The sequence below is a fragment of the Myotis daubentonii genome, chromosome 17, assembly GCF_963259705.1.
Source record: "Myotis daubentonii chromosome 17, mMyoDau2.1, whole genome shotgun sequence".
In the NCBI taxonomy this organism is placed as follows: Eukaryota; Metazoa; Chordata; class Mammalia; order Chiroptera; family Vespertilionidae; genus Myotis; species Myotis daubentonii.
The window spans coordinates 53,348,216-53,363,136 of NC_081856.1; the positions used below are offsets into that span (position 1 = coordinate 53,348,216).

Here is a 14,921-nt window from a genome sequence, read left to right on the forward strand (position 1 = left end):
GGTGATGCTCTCGCTGGAGTTCTGTAAGGTTCTCTCCAGGCTCCTCGAAGGAGCGCTGCAGTGTTTGTGCACTGAGGCCTTGGCTCAGACACAGGCCTTTAGCTCGTCAACACCACTCAGGTGTTGACCCACTTTTGGTCGAGATCACATAAGGCTCTGTGCCTACGTGAGGTTTTTAAAAAATATATTAAAAATATATTTTTATTGATTTTAGAGAGGAGGGGAGAGGGAGAGAAAGAGGCATAACTGATGAGAGAGAATCATGGATGGGCTGTCTCCTGTACCCCCCACACTGGGGATGGGGCCCACAACCTGGGCCTGTGCCCTGACGGGGAATCGAACCCTGACCTCCTGGTTCATAGGTTGACGACGCTCACCCACGGAGCCACCCGGCCGGGCTGAGTCGGGTAGTTTAATGATGAGGACACTGCCTCTGGGTGTGCGCGTGCCTTCGTGTGTTCTCACAGCCACGTGCAGATTCTCACCTCGGCCTTGGCGCCTGTTCCACAGGAAGCGGACGGTTTGGTTCTGATCAACATCGATAGTGGGAGCGTCACCTGCTCGGGCAGCGACGTCCCCGACATCCCCCTGCTGGCGGCGCAGACCTTCATTCAGAGGTAACTGTGGGAGCTGCGCGTGGGCAGACTGCTCACTGGCCCGTGTTGAGTGCCTTTTCAGTCTGATATTGACAGACTAGAGGCCCGATGCATGAAATCCGTGCAAGAGTAGCTCTCCCAGCCCGGCTTCGTCCGGAAGGGTGTCCAGACGGTCACTCCGCTGTTCGGCCATTCGGTCGATTTGCATATTATGCTTTTATTATTATAGATATTTCATGTGTCTATAGTTTGGAAATTATTTGTGAATTTTTAAAAATAAAAGTCATTTGTCTTTATTCTGACATATCAGAATACGTATCAGTATGGCCTTGAGGGATCCGGGGATGGTCATGGCTCCCAGGAATCCTACCTCTCTTCTTGCCCAGGACCCTGTGCCTGTGACCTTTGCAGTTCCTTCTGTCCATTACCCTTCCATCCACCTGTCCATCCATCCATGTACTTGTCCATCCATTCCTCCATCCACCTGTCCCTCCATCCCTCCATCCACCTGTCCATCCCTCCATCCGCCCTCCATCCACCTGTCCCTCCATCCCTCCATCCACCTGTCCATCCCTCCATCCGCCCTCCATCCACCTGTCCCTCCATCCCTCCATCCACCTGTCCATCCATCCCTCCATCCACCTGTCCCTTCCATCCCTCCATCCACCTGTCCATCCATCCATCCATCCATCCATCCATCCATCCATCCATCCACCTGTCCCTCCATCCATCCACCTGTCCCTCCATCCATCCACCTGTCCCTCCATCCATCTACCTGTCCATACATCCCTCCATCCACCTGCCCATCCATTCCTCCATCTACCTGTCATCCATCCCTCCATCCACCTGTCCATCCATCCACCTGTCCTTGGGGACTCAGGCTGAGTCCATGGCCATCCCCTCCGGGCCAGGGGGTGACACTGGAGGTTTGGTGCCTCTGAGTGCGCCAGGCAGGTGTGGTATGCAGTCAGGCCCTCGCTGGAGGCCTGGCCGTCCTGCGGGGGGGCAGTGTGTGCCTTGCGGGGCAGAGCACGGGGAACGGAATGACTCTTGGATCAACATGTGGTGCGGGAAGTCAGGCCCATGAGTTCTGCACTGAGGGGCTGGCTGTGGGAGGGGACTGACTTGTGGGGGTGTATGTGTATCGTGTCCCCCCGCTCGGTTATTGGGTGCCCTAAGCCCTGGCCTTCCAGAGCCTTCTCCCCGCCCACTGGGAGCACAGGTGACCCGTCCCTGCCCTCCAGGGTCCAGAGCCTCCAGCTGCACCACGACCTGGACCTCGCCCAACGGGGCGCCAGCACCGACGTGAACGAGGGGCGAGCCCGCAGGTGGGCCTGGCAGCAGAGGCTCAACCGCCAGATCCAGCAGCTCACCCTGCAGCTGCTTGTCAGCATCTTCAGGTACCGCCCCTCCCGGCAGGGGTGCGGGGCGCGGGGCGCCCTCCCCCAGGGGTTCAGAGCAGAGCCTGCCACGGGCTCACCACCTGGAACTCAGTTTGTTTTTTTAATACTTCAATTTTTTTTCTTCTTAAAATATATCTTTATTGATTCTAGAGAGGAAGGGAGAGGGAGAGGGAGAGAGAGAAACATCAATAATGAACGAGAGAGTATCATCAGTCGGCTGCCTCCTGCACGCCCCGCACTGGGGACCGAGCCTGCAACTTGGACGTGTGCCCTGACCGGAAATTGAACCCTGAACTCCGGGTTCATAGGTCGATGCTCAACCCCTGAGCCACGCTGGCCGGGCTGGACTCAGTTTCTTTTTTTTTTTTTAATATATATATTTTATTGATTTTTTACGGAGAGGAAGCAAGAGGGACAGAGTCAGAAACATCGATGAGAGAGAAACATCAATCAGCCGCCTCCTACACATCTCCCACTGGGGATGTGCCCACAACCAAGGTACATGCCTTTGACCGGAGTCGAACCTGGGACCCCCCAGTCCGCAGGCCGACGCTCTATCCACTGAGCCACACCAGTTAGGGCTGGACTCAGTTTCTTTTGCGTGAACCACGATTGATTTTGCATCGCCCTTTCTGTGAGGGCGGGGCCTGCGGCCGCCCCGGTTGCAGGGAAAGCTGTGCTAGAAGTAGTTTTACCCCAAACCACGCGTTCCGGGTCCGGACCCCCTCCCGGACGACCGTGCCGCCCGCTCCTCCTGACGTGCGCCCCGTGTCATGTCAGGGAGGTGAAGAACCACCTGAACTACGAGCACCGCGTGTTCAACAGCGAGGAGTTTCTCAAAACCCGCGCCCCCGGGGACCAGCGCTTCTACAAGCAGGTGAGGGGCCTCGGGTGGCGCCCCACGCACTTCCCGCGGGCAGCCTCCCGGGGTCTCCAGCCTCGGCGTCACCCCATCCAGCGCGTCACCCCCGAATGCTTATTCCAGCCGGCGTGCTGCCAGCCAGGAGCGCGACGTAACACACGCCCGTTTTACGTGTCGAGTGGGACGGATTTTTAAATTGTTTTTAAAAATGTATTTTATTGCTTTCAGAGAGGAAAGGAGAGGGAGAGAGAGAAGCATCAATGATGAGAGAGAATCATGGATTGACTGCCTCCTGCACGCCCCCCTCTGGGGATCAAGCCCACAACCCGGGCCTGTGCCCTGACTGGGAATCGAACCCTGACCTCCTGGTCCAAAGGTTGATGCTCAACCACTGAGCCACACCAGCTGGGCCGACTTTTGACAAATGTGCCCACCTGGTAACCCCCTCCGCGGTCTGGATGGAGACCTTTCCATCATCCCAGCCTCCCTCGGCCCAGCCCCAGTCCCGCGGGCCGCGGGTCACCGTGGGTTTCACTGGGTGAGGTGACGCCTGCGCCGGGTGGTCCTTGCTCGTTCCCCAGCAGAATCCCAGCCCGGGGCCGCCCTCCCTCTCTCCCCTGGGGATGAGCACCTGGCTGGCTCCGTTCTTGTTTGTTAGGAGGAGCGTTTTGGGGTTTCTCTGGCGGCTCAGCCCCAGGCAGGTCTGCAGACCTCTTTCAGGGGAGGCTGACCCCCGCGTGTCACCCTCCTTGTGGGCGGCGCCATGGCTGTCCCGTCCCTCAGTGTCCTCACCTGGCGGCCCCGCCCGCCCTTCATCCTCCTGCTGAACATGGGGTTTGCCAGCTCCCTCCTCTCTGAGCCCCAATCCTCCTGCATGTCCCGCCCCCCCCCCCCCCCCCCGCCTCCACCAGGGCAGCAGAGAGCAGGTCACCGTGGAAACAGCCCGGCTGTGGCTGTGGGAGGCTCACCGTTGCGTGGGTTGTGGGAGCTCAGGGCAGGCGTCCGAGCCAACAGCGGGCAGGAGGGGTGCGGGGGGGGAGCCTCGGTCCCTCCGGAATCGGTGCCAGGCCTTGGAGACGGGGCGCGCTGCCGTGGGGGCCGTGGCCTGGGCTTCTGCGCTTCCTGGTGACTTTTCAGATGCACGAAGGGGCGCGTACTTTCCGTCCTTGGTGAGGGAGGCGCGGGGAGCGTGAGGCGGTTGTGATGAGCTAGGAGACGGGGAGCCGGTGCGGGAGGCCGGGAGGAGGAGACGGCGTGCGGCGCCCGGTGGGTCACTGTGGTCTCCCTCAGGTCCTGGACACGTACATGTTTCACTCCTTCCTTAAAGCCCGGCTCAGCCGGAGGCGGGATGCCTTCGCGCAGATGGAGCTCAGCACCCAGCCGGAGGAGGACAGGTGTGCGCGGGGCGGGGGGCGGGCGGGGGGGGGGGGGCGGCTCTGGGCCCCGGGCCGCGCGAGGTCAGGTTAATGGCACAGACAAGTGATAGGTTCCTGCAGGCCCACACTCGGCACCTCGTGACGAGCTGCGTGGCAGGCTCCCCCCGAGGGCTTATTTGGGGTCCCTCTGAGCCCCCACGCTGGCCCTCCCCGTGTCTGCACCTCCCATCTCCGTTGCTCTCTCCCCACATTTTCACGGTGCTTTTCCCGTGCGCCGTGGGCGCCCCTGGGCTCTGGGAGCTGCGGCCTCTCCCAGCCTTCGCTGCCCTGCTCAGCCTCCCCCTCGAGTGCGAGTGCGAGGACGGGACACGGGCCACCACCCTGGGGGACCCGTGGAGCCTAGGCTGGCTCGTCAGTCGTTTTTTGTTAATCCTCACCCACGGATATGTTCCCATTGGCTTTTAGAGAGAGTGGAAGGGAGGGGGAGACAGAAACACCGGTGTGAGAGAGACATGGATTGGTTGCTTCCTGCTGGCTCCCCATCAGGGCTGGGAGCCTGCAACCAGGGGATGTGCCCTTGGCTGGAATCGAACCCGGGACCCTTCAGTCTGTAGGCTGACGCTCTACCCACTGGGCCACACCGGCCCGGACAGTCGTTTTTGTGTCTGTAAAACGTTGCTTCTTTCAGAATGAATGGGATGCTTCTGAGCCCAAGGAGACCGGCCATCGAGAAAACGGCCTCTCACAAACCTTCGCCCGGGCGCGCGGCCCGCCGGCGCATGGTGGTCAGCATGCCCAACCTGCAGGACATCGCGGGCCCCGAGCTGCCGCCCAGGAACGCGTCGCTGCGGAAGGCGGAGGCCGAGGGCTGCAGCTGCAGCAGCGCAGGTGACGCCGCTAGGTGTTCGTTTTGCAGGCTGTGTTCATGATACTTTTTTTATTTTTAAATTTTTAATGGATTTCAAGGAGAAAGGGAGGGAGAGAGAGAGGATCATCCATGATGACAGACAATCACTGACCAGCTGCCTCCTGCACGCCCCGCACTGGGGATCGAGCCTGCAACACGGGCCTGTGCCCTGACCGGGCATCGAGCCCTGGCCTCCCGGTTCCTGGGCCGACGCTCAGCTGCGGAGCCGCCTGCCGGGCCCCACGGGTCTTGCTCCGCGTGGCAGGAGGTGGATGTGTCCGGGGCCACGTGGGGGGACGGGACCGGGGGCTTGTCTGCGGGTCCCACTGACCCTCTGCTTCTCCCCTTCGCTCCAGCTCTGGATGTGAGCCCCAAGCCCACGTACACGTTCAAGATCCCCGAGGTGCACTTCCCCCGGGTGCGCCAGTGCGTGCAGACCTACTACGCGGACTGCGTGGCCCAGCTGAGCAAGGCCATGGGCTGCGTGGCCCCCGACAACTCGGTGCTGCTGGCGCGGTACCTGTACCTGCGGGGCCTGGTGCGCCTGGCGCAGGGCCAGCTGCTGGACGCGCTGCTGGACTTCCAGAGCCTCTACAAGACCGACCTCAGCGTCTTCCCCGCCGAGCTGGTGCGCAGCGCCGTGCAGGCCCTGCCGGGCCCCGAGCGCGCCCAGGCCGAGCGCACGCCCGAGCTGCGCCGGCTCATCAGCCAGGTCCTGGACAAGCCGGGCGAGGCCCCCAAGGCCGACGACCGCGTGAAGCACTTCGAGCTGCCGAGCCGGCACCTGCCGCTGGGCGACTTTGTGCAGCGGGTGCAGGAGTCGGGCATCGTGAAGGACGCCGGCCTCATCGGGCGCCTGTTCGAGGCCCTGACTGTCGGTGAGAGGCTCTCACGGGACGGACGGGGAGACCTGCAGCTGCGGCGAGAGGGCGCCTGCAGGGAGGGAGGGAGGGAGGAGGCAGTGCCTCCACAGCGGGGGGGCGCGCTACACACACACACACACACACACACACACACACACACACACACACGTGCGCGCACACACGCATGCACACACACGTGCACACATGCGCGCACACACACACGTACACACGCGCGCGCGCGCCGTCTTCCTCCAGGTGCAGCCGGCTCGGCTCTCCCTGGCCACTCGCGGGTTGCGCTCTGGAGATGCCGAGAGGAAATGGCAGCCGTGGCCCACGCAGGCGGGGACAGGTGTCGCTGGGGTCTGGGGGCAGGTGGTCGTCGCCCAGGAGATGCCCATGGACAGGGCAGTAGTGAGGCCTGGAGTATGGGGATCGAGCCCACAACATGGCGAGTGTGGGTGTGGGGCCAGGATGACGCTGGTCGGGGAGCTGCTGGGGATGTTCTCTCGGGCTGTGAGGACGGGGAGGAGTGTCCTGCCTGGGGTGTGTTCCCACAGCCAGGCGTCGTGCACCCCCAGCCACTGAGCCACACAGCCCCGTTGTCGCTGTGGCTGCTCTTGAGTCAGTGAGTGGCCGGACTGGGACATGGGAGCCAAGTAGTTGGCACCAATGGACGTTTGGGCCTCATCCAAGGATATTTTCCACTGATTTTTAGAGAGTGTTAGAGGGAAAGACAGAAATATCGATGTGAGACAAACACAGTGATTGGTTGCCTCCTGCACGCGCCCCAACCAGGGCCCAGGCCAGGAAGGAGCCTGCAACCCAGGTCCGTGCCCTTGACCGGAATCAAACCCAGGACCCTTTGGTTGGCAGGCCAATGCTCTACCTACTGAGCCACACCGGCCAGGGCTGAGTATCGCCGTCTTGGAATTAACTCGTGTGTGTAAGAATACATCCAAGATTTTATTAAAGAAATCCATGTGCCCTGGCTGGTTTGGCTCAGAGCATCGGCCTGGGGACTGAAGGGTCCCGTTCGATTCCGGGTAAGGGCACACACCCAGGTTGCGGGCTTACTCCCCAGTAGGTGTCATGCAGGAGGCAGCCGATCAATGATTCTCGCTCATCATTGATGTTTCTATCTCTGTCTCCCTCTCTTTTCCTCTCTGAAATCAATAAAATATTTTTTTAAAAAAATGCACGTGCCCCGGCCTTGCTCTGCAGACCCCTGAGTGCGGGTGAGCGCCCCTGGTGGACAGTCTCCCAAACAGTCCGGTGCCTGCACCTTCCAGGTCCTAATTCTGACAGCCCCCGAAATTCGGCTGCGGCCGTGACATCAATTCCCGGGGAACCACCCCCGACCCTGTCAGGAGCCGGAGCGGACGTGCCGCAGGCCACCTGGGAACCACAGGCCTGGGTTCCTCCCTCCAGAGCAGGGCCCGCGGGAGGGCAGACCCGGAACGCAGAGCAGTGGGCCTGCCCGGCCCGGCGGCACCCTTACTGCCGGGAAGGGCTCTGCCGGCCGTGCCTCCGTTTCCCCGTTTGTGCTCCCCCTGCAGCGGTGGGAGGGTCCCACGGGCCTGTGCGGTGTGGGGCCAGGATGGCGGCTGGTCGGGGAGCTGCTAGGAGATGTTCTCGGGCTGTGAGGACGGGTAGTTTCCCCGTGCAGCGTGTGCAGGGCCACGTGACCGCATGCTGGTGCCTGGGACGTGGGTGTGGAGGGGACCAGGGCCCGGTCTGGAGGAATCTGGGGCCTGGTGTGGCCGAGGAGCCCTGAAGTGTTTGACGAAGCAGAGCCCCTACTGGCATCTCAGAAAAGCCATGTGGGCGAGTGGGCGGCTGGGAGCCTGGGCAGGGCCACGGAGGAGCTGCTTGCTGCGCGGACGCGGGGGGCGGGGGGGTGGCTGCCACGCGACAGGGCAGGCCGGGGACAGACGGGTGGGGCCCGGTGTGGAGGCAGAACAGAGCCACGGCGGGAGGTGGAAAGGCCAGACTCCCCGCGGTTGTGCTGGGTGCGCGGGGGAGGGGCAGGCCCACCCCGCCTCCACTGACCCTCCCACAGCTGCCTGCAGTCCCTCTGCCAAACAGTGTGAAGCTGGGCATGCGCACTGGGCGTTATTTTTTAAATGTTCCTTTTAAAATCTGTATATATATTTATTGATTTCAGAGAGGAAGGGGGAGGGAAAGAGAGGCATCCATGATGAGAGAGCATCATTGATCAGCTGCCTCCTGCTCCACCCCCCACTGGCATGTGCCCTGACGGGGAATCAAACCCTGACCTCCTGGTTCATAGGTCGACGCTCAATCACTGAGCCACGCCGGCTGGCTGTACTGGACATTTGTAAAGGTTACCGCATCCATTACGATCATCTTGGTTACAAATAATAGCAGTAACTTATTTGCTCACATGACCCAGAAGTACTGAAGAGCCTGGCTTCAGGCACGGCTTGATCAGGGGCGTGGGAGGGTCACCAGGGTGTGGACTCTTCAGTGCTAGCGTCACCCGAGGACTAGCTCCCGCGTGGCCCCGAGGCGGCTGCCACCAGTCCCTGTGGCCACACGGATCTCTGCCGCCGTCGAGTGCTCTTGTCCGGTGATCCCCGCCCCTGGTCAGCGGCTGGGAGGGCGAGCGGGCCGGGTCTAGCTCCAGTGCCCACCCCGGCACCGGGTAGGGGTGGGGGCTGCGGGGGAAGGGAGGGGGGACTCGCTCCCAGCGTTTCCCATCCAGGTGGCGAGTCCTGGCGCCGCCCTCTGCCGGGTCGGGGAATGCAGAGCAGGGGTGCCCAGTCGGGCTGACTCAGACAGCTCTTCTCCTTGTCCCGCTCAGGGCAGCAGAAACTGATCGACCCGGAGACGTTCAGAGACTTCTACACCTGCTGGAAGGAGACAGAGGCCGAGGCGCAGGAGGTCCGCCTGCCCGCGGCCGTGACGGAGCACCTGGACAAGAACGAGTGCGTGTACAAGCTGTCCGGCTCCGTGAAGACGAGCCGCGGCGTGGGCAAGATCGCCATGACCCAGAAGCGGCTGTTCCTGCTGACGGAGGGCAGGCCCGGCTACGTGGAGATCGCCACCTTCCGGAACATCGAGGTGGGCGGCGCCCCCGCGGGCCCGTTCCGTGTGGGTTCGGCTCGAGGACAGCGCCCACGGCTCTGTGGCGGCGGCTGGACCACAGGCCCCTCGTGCTTCCCTTTGTGTCCCCCCGGCTTTGCCCGCCTCCCCCCGAGTCAGGGCAAGAGGAGCCCCCTGGATGTCAGTGCTGTGCACGAGGCCGAGGGGTGAGCCCCGACACGCCCAGGGGGACACTGAGCCTGGGACGTGCGCCGGCTGGGTTTCTCCACATCTGAGACGCTCCCTCCTCCCTCCTGGGACCAGGGTCATTTCAGGGGCTTTTCTGTCCTGCGGGGACCCCCCTCCCACAGCCCCCGTCAGCCCAGCTCTGGGCCAGGCCCCCAGGCTCTGAGGTCTCTGGGTGCGCACCCCCCCCAGCCCCCCACCATGCTGCTGTGAGTCAGGGCCGTAGCCCAGTGCCCTGGCAGGTCCCTCAGCGAGTGTGGACAGGGACAGCATGGTCTTTATTTTTATTATTTTATTTTTTTAAAAAAATTTTATTTCAGAGAGGAAGGGAGAGGGAGAGAAACATCAATGATGAGAGAGAACCATGGATCGGCTGCCTCCTGCACGCCCCCTACTGGGCTGGGGATGGAGCCCACAACCCGGGCCTGTGCCCTGACCGGGATTCGAACTGTGACCTCCTGGTTCATAGGTCGACGCTCAACCGCTGAGCTACACCGTCGGGGGGACAGCATGGCTCTTCATTTTGTGTGTGTGTGTGTGTGTGTGTGTGTGGTTTTGTTTTTTAAATCTCACTCAAGGACATGTTTTTTTAATTGCTTTTTTTAGGGAGAGGAAGGGAGAGAGAGAAACATCAATGTGAGAGAGACACATAGGTCCGCTGCCTCCTGCACCCCCACTGGGGGTCAAACCCCTAAGCTAGGTATGTGCCCCGAGAGGGAATCCAACCTCTGACCTTCTGGGGCAGGAGGTGATGCTCCAACCAGACGAGCACCCCCCGCACAGGCTGGGCACAGCGTGGTCTCTGGGCGCCGACGCCCCTCATCGCCAACACCCTGGTCCCGCCCCCCCTGACCACCCGCCCCCCACTCACCACCTGACCCCGGCTCACGCCCCCCGCCCCCGCAGGAGGTCAGGAGCACCACGGTGGCCTTCCTGCTGCTCCGCATCCCCACGCTGAAGATCAGGTCGGCCGCCAGGAAGGACGTCTTCGAGGCGAACCTGAAGGCGGAGTGCGACCTGTGGCACCTGATGGTGAAGGAGATGTGGGCGGGGAAGGCGCTGGCGGACGGCCACAAGGTCAGGCACGGCGGTGGCCCAGGCCGCGGGCGGTCGCACGTCCCCGGGAGGACCCTGGGTCCCAGACTCAGCAGCCGAGTCAGGGGACAGGGTCTGGCCAGGACGCAGCGAAGCTGCCGCGGTCTGTCAGAGGCCGGTGGGCGGACCCTCCCTGTCCCGTCGCCGTCCGGTGACGCCCGGGGAGTAGGATGGGGGCCGGCCTGGCAGGGCTGGCGGGTGCCGGGGCGCGTGCCTGTCTCGCACCCACAGGTGGGGGTTTGGGTGGCGCCCCGACGCCTTCCCGTGTCAGCCTCATGCGCCGGCGTTTCTGCATTTACTTGGGCCACGTCGGTGGCTTTGTTACATCACGTCCCAGAGACCAGGGACAGCGGCCGAGATGGAGGACGGGGTGGGGGGTGGGGGGCAGATGAGATGGGAAAACCGTCACAAAATGGCCAGAGCCTGAGCAGGGACTCCCACGGGGAGAGCGCGGGCGGCCGCCCAGCACCCGAGGCGGCGGCAGCTCCCACCGTGGTGCAGGGTGCAGGCGGTGCAGGCGCGTTGGTTGGAACTGTCTGGGGGGGGGTGTTGTTGGGGAGGGGCGTCCCCATCACGGGAGGGGCTCTGGCCACGGTGTGGAGTGAGCGTCTCCATTCCGGGTGCGACGGGGATGGCGATCGTGTAGCCCAGACTGAGCTCTCCTCCGGCCGGGGCAGCGGCCGGTGTGGCCTGCCTGGGAGGGACGGAGCGTGAGGGCAGCCCCGGGGCCAGCTCCCCGTGGGCGCCGAGCGGGCCTGAGCGCCGTGTCCCCGCAGGACCCGCAGTACGTGCAGCAGGCGCTGACGCACGCCCTGCTGATGGACGCCGTGGTGGGCGCGCTGCAGACGCCCGAGGCCATCTACGCCGCCTCCAAGCTGTCCTACTTCGACAAGATGCGGAGCGAAAGTAAGGGCGCCTCCAGGCCTCCATCGGGGCGTCTGGCGCTTTAATCCCAGTCACAGGCTTGGATGCCTTTGTTTATTTTATTAAAAAAATTTTTATTGCTTTCGGAGAGGAAGGGAGAGGGAGAGAGAAACATCCATGATGGGAGAGAATCACCGATCGGCTGCCTCCTGCACGCCCCCCACTGGGGATGGAGCCCACAACCGGGCCTGTGCCCTGACGGGGAATCGAACCCTGACCTCCTGGCTCCTAGGTCGACGCACAGCCCCTGAGCCCCGCGGCCGGGCTCTGCCTTCGAATGATGTCACTGTCCCTGTCCTGACCCTTCCCTCTCCCCCTGACGGACCCGGGGGCACGTTGCTTGGGGGCCGTGGCCGTGGCCGTGGCCGCTTTCAAAGAGCTCCACCTGCAAATGGCCAGGCTCACCGAGCGGCCTCTGAGGCCACGTGCCCGCGTGTGTTTCAGTGCCCGCGGCCGTTCCCAAGACAACGGCGGAGACGCTGAAACACAAGATCAACCCTTCGGCCGGGGAGACCTTCCCGCAAGCCGTGGACGTGCTGCTGTACACGCCGGGTGAGCGGGCGGGCGGCCGGCGGGTGAACGGGGACCGGGTCCTGCTCTTCGCGGTGAAAACCACGGCAGCTGCTCGGTGACGCTCTGTGGCCGTCACCACGCGGAGGCCGGCGCCGAGGAGCCCGAGGGCGGGGGCAGGGCAGGCGCTCCCATAGGCGTCGCTCAGAGGCCCGCAGACGTGACAGCGCGGCACTCGGGGCCTCTCCCAGTGAACCTGGTCCTGTTGTCATGGTTACAAAGTGACAGGAGTCCCCTTGGGCGGGCACCCGGACCAACTCAGGCCCGTCTCCCCTCTCCCGCTGTCCCTGGTGCCCACAGCCCTGCTCCTCCATCCCCTCAGCCCCAAACCCACTGTCCGTGACTTCAGTGACCCTCCAGGCCCCACTGGGTCACCTGGCACCTCGCAGGAGCCCATGGCACGGCCCGCGCTGCTGCAGCGAAGGGTTTCCATGACCCCCTCTCGGTTGCTTTCCCCTTTAGGGCACCTGGACCCGGCGGAGAGGGCGGGGGACGCGCGCCCCAAGCTGTGGTGCGCCCTGCAGGCGGGCAGAGTGATGGTGTTCGACGCGTCGTCCTGGAGCCTCCACCAGCACTGCGTCCGCGTGGGCTCCTCCGCGCTGGTGCGTCTCCTCGCCGGGAGGGAAGGGGACGGCCAGGCCGCGGGACAGGACCCTCCACGCCCTCCGCTCTGGCATCGGGGGCTCTTGTTTCTGCTTCCACTTTTTAAGTTAAACGTAAGCTGGTTCCAGCTTTACTGCAACCTTCTCATTGAAATGAGCCGATAACGGCTCAGCCTGAGTCCTCTGCTCGCCTCACGCCGCACGCGGGGTTGTCTTAAAAAATATATGTTTACCAGAGAGGAAGGGAGAGGGAGAGAGAGGAGAACATTCATGATGACAGAGAATCATGGATCGGCTGCCTCCTGCTCGCCCCACTTGGGATCGAGCCCACAACCCGGGCCTGTGCCCTGACCGTGACCTCCTGGTTGATGGGTCAGTGCTCAACCACTGAACCACGCTGGCAGGCCCATTGCTGTGCCTTTCCTGGGGGGTCTCCGTGTTGAGCCCGTCGGTCCCCAGGTGTGAGCGGAGAGCGGCCGGGTGTCCCCAGGCGTGGGAAGGTGTGCCCTGATCGCGGAGACGGTGTGCTAGGTCAGCTCGCTCAGACCGCCTCCGTGATGTTGGCCGTGGGCTCGCGTAGACGAATCAACAGTTCACATAAAATGCGACGTGTCGGTGGGTCGAAGCTCCAGCAACCTGCCGCGCCCCAGGAGCGCTGGCTCAGCTCGCGGGTTCCCTTCCCCCACAGAACTGCATGGCGATGGTGGCGCAGGGCCAGGTGTGGGTCGGCTCTGAGGACTCCGTCATCTACATCATCAGCGTCCACAGCATGTCCTGCCACAAGCAGCTCACCGAGCACCGCGCCAGCGTCACCGGCTTCGTGGTGCAGGACGGGCCAGACGCGCCCAGGTACCCTGGCTCCCCGGAGGCGTCAGCAAATGCCCTCCTGGGACGTTCTGAGAACAGCACCCTAGTGAGGGAGGAGGTGCAATGACGCCCTCTTGTGGACACTCTGTGTGAGCGGTCACCTGCAGGGGCCCGGCCTGGCCAGTGACCAGGGCCTGGAATCAGACGTCAGGGGCAGAGCAGCGCCTCTCCTGTGGGAACAACCCCAGGCTTCCCGCTGGCTGCCTCCGGCCACCCTCCCCTGGCTCCCTGACTTGGTGTCAGAGCCGCTCCCTGTCCTCAGGGAGCCCGTTCAGGGGGAGCCTGGGCGCGAGGCTCCCAGCCCTGCTGCGGTTCAGCTCATCAGCCGCCTTGTCCTGCTGACCGGCCGCATCGTCGCCAAGGCCTGTCCTCACCACCTTAGTGTTTGCCTGTCATTCTACCCGGGCGGCGAGCTTTCATGGCAGCTTCGTTCGTTTCTGGATTAAAACGTACAGCGTGTGTTTCGGAGACAAAACGAGATGCGTTTCTGCCTCCAGCCAGGTGTACTCGTGCAGCGTGGACGGGGCGGTCCTGGCGTGGGACGTGAGCACGCTGCAGGTGACCCGCAGGCTCCAGCTGCCCGGCAGTGGCCTCTCGTCCATCCAGCTGCACGCCGACTGCCTGTGGTGCTGTGAGTCCTCCGCCCTCACCAGAGAGCGCCCGCGCCGAGTTCCAGCTGTCATGTTCAAAGTCCAGGCTTCCTGGTCCCTTCTCTGCGCCTCCCCTGGGCGGGTCAGCTCCACAGCCTCTCCCCTCCTCACCTCTGCCCGCTGGTGGCATGGGCACAGTGCATGCGCTCCCGGGAGTCGCCTGTGAGCAGCCGAGGGTGTGCGTGTGCCCCTCCACCCCAGCACAGAGCAGGCGGAGGTCTGCGGGCTGAGCCAGCCTGTGCCAGGGTGGGACTGAGCTTTGCGTTGTGCCTGTGGCGTGTTCTGCATTCCCCAGGCCCTCGGAAGCCGGCTGCACGTGAGGCTCCCGCGTGTGCCGGTCACGGAAGAGCTTCCGTGTGGTGAAGGGCACAGGGCATCCAGTGCGTTGTGCTTTGGCCCAAGCATTCGCCACCCAGCCCGTCAGTCCAGATACAGAGAGCACTGCCCCCCCCCCCCCCCGCAGTGTGACGGGGCCCCGCGGGGCTCTGCCCACCCTCACCCGCCCCTCCTGCAGGCACCGGGAACAGCATCATGGCCGTGAACAGCTGTGTCCGGCAGGAGCTGAGGATCGACGAGAACTTCCAGGAGAAGAGCACCACCTTCGTGGCCTTCCAGCTCCTCCCCGAGGTACCCGCCCGCCCGCGCCCGCTGCCCGTACCCACCACCCGCCGCCCGCCGCCCACAGCCCGCCCCCGCATGGTCCTCTCTGTCTCAGCAGGAGCAGCTGTGGGCCGCGTGCGCGGGGTACGACGACATCTACGTCTGGGGCCTGGGGGACCTGGCCCGGCCGCCCGGGAGGGTCCACCTGCCCGACTGCGCCCAGGTCACCTGCATGATCCGGGTGAAGCGGCAGGTGAGGGTGCCCGGCGGGGGGACGGGGGGAGCCCTCCGGCCCCTGCAGCCCGTGGTGCTGAC

At 63.7% G+C, this 14,921-nt stretch overlaps 1 protein-coding gene across 4 annotated transcripts in view; it reads left to right on the forward strand.

Moving 5' to 3' along the window:
- The window catches only part of DENND3 (DENN domain containing 3), a 210,458-nt gene that overhangs the window by 12,629 nt on the left and 182,908 nt on the right, over positions 1–14,921 (forward strand). For 3 of the 4 annotated variants that reach the window (XR_009449617.1, XR_009449618.1, XM_059672430.1), the window contains exons 8-22: positions 511–617; positions 1,841–1,996; positions 2,780–2,876; positions 4,152–4,255; positions 4,926–5,125; positions 5,501–6,022; positions 8,832–9,091; positions 10,205–10,375; positions 11,170–11,299; positions 11,762–11,869; positions 12,350–12,489; positions 13,178–13,338; positions 13,854–13,987; positions 14,521–14,633; positions 14,722–14,859. Coding sequence is in view for 2 of the 4 variants with exons in the window: in XM_059672430.1 (XP_059528413.1) it covers positions 511–617; positions 1,841–1,996; positions 2,780–2,876; positions 4,152–4,255; positions 4,926–5,125; positions 5,501–6,022; positions 8,832–9,091; positions 10,205–10,375; positions 11,170–11,299; positions 11,762–11,869; positions 12,350–12,489; positions 13,178–13,338; positions 13,854–13,987; positions 14,521–14,633; positions 14,722–14,859 (2,541 nt within the window). In the remaining 2 variants the exon portion in view is untranslated. The remainder of the gene's footprint in view (positions 1–510; positions 618–1,840; positions 1,997–2,779; positions 2,877–4,151; positions 4,256–4,925; positions 5,126–5,500; positions 6,023–8,831; positions 9,092–10,204; positions 10,376–11,169; positions 11,300–11,761; positions 11,870–12,349; positions 12,490–13,177; positions 13,339–13,853; positions 13,988–14,520; positions 14,634–14,721; positions 14,860–14,921) is intronic. The other variant, XM_059672431.1, reaches the window with a different exon arrangement.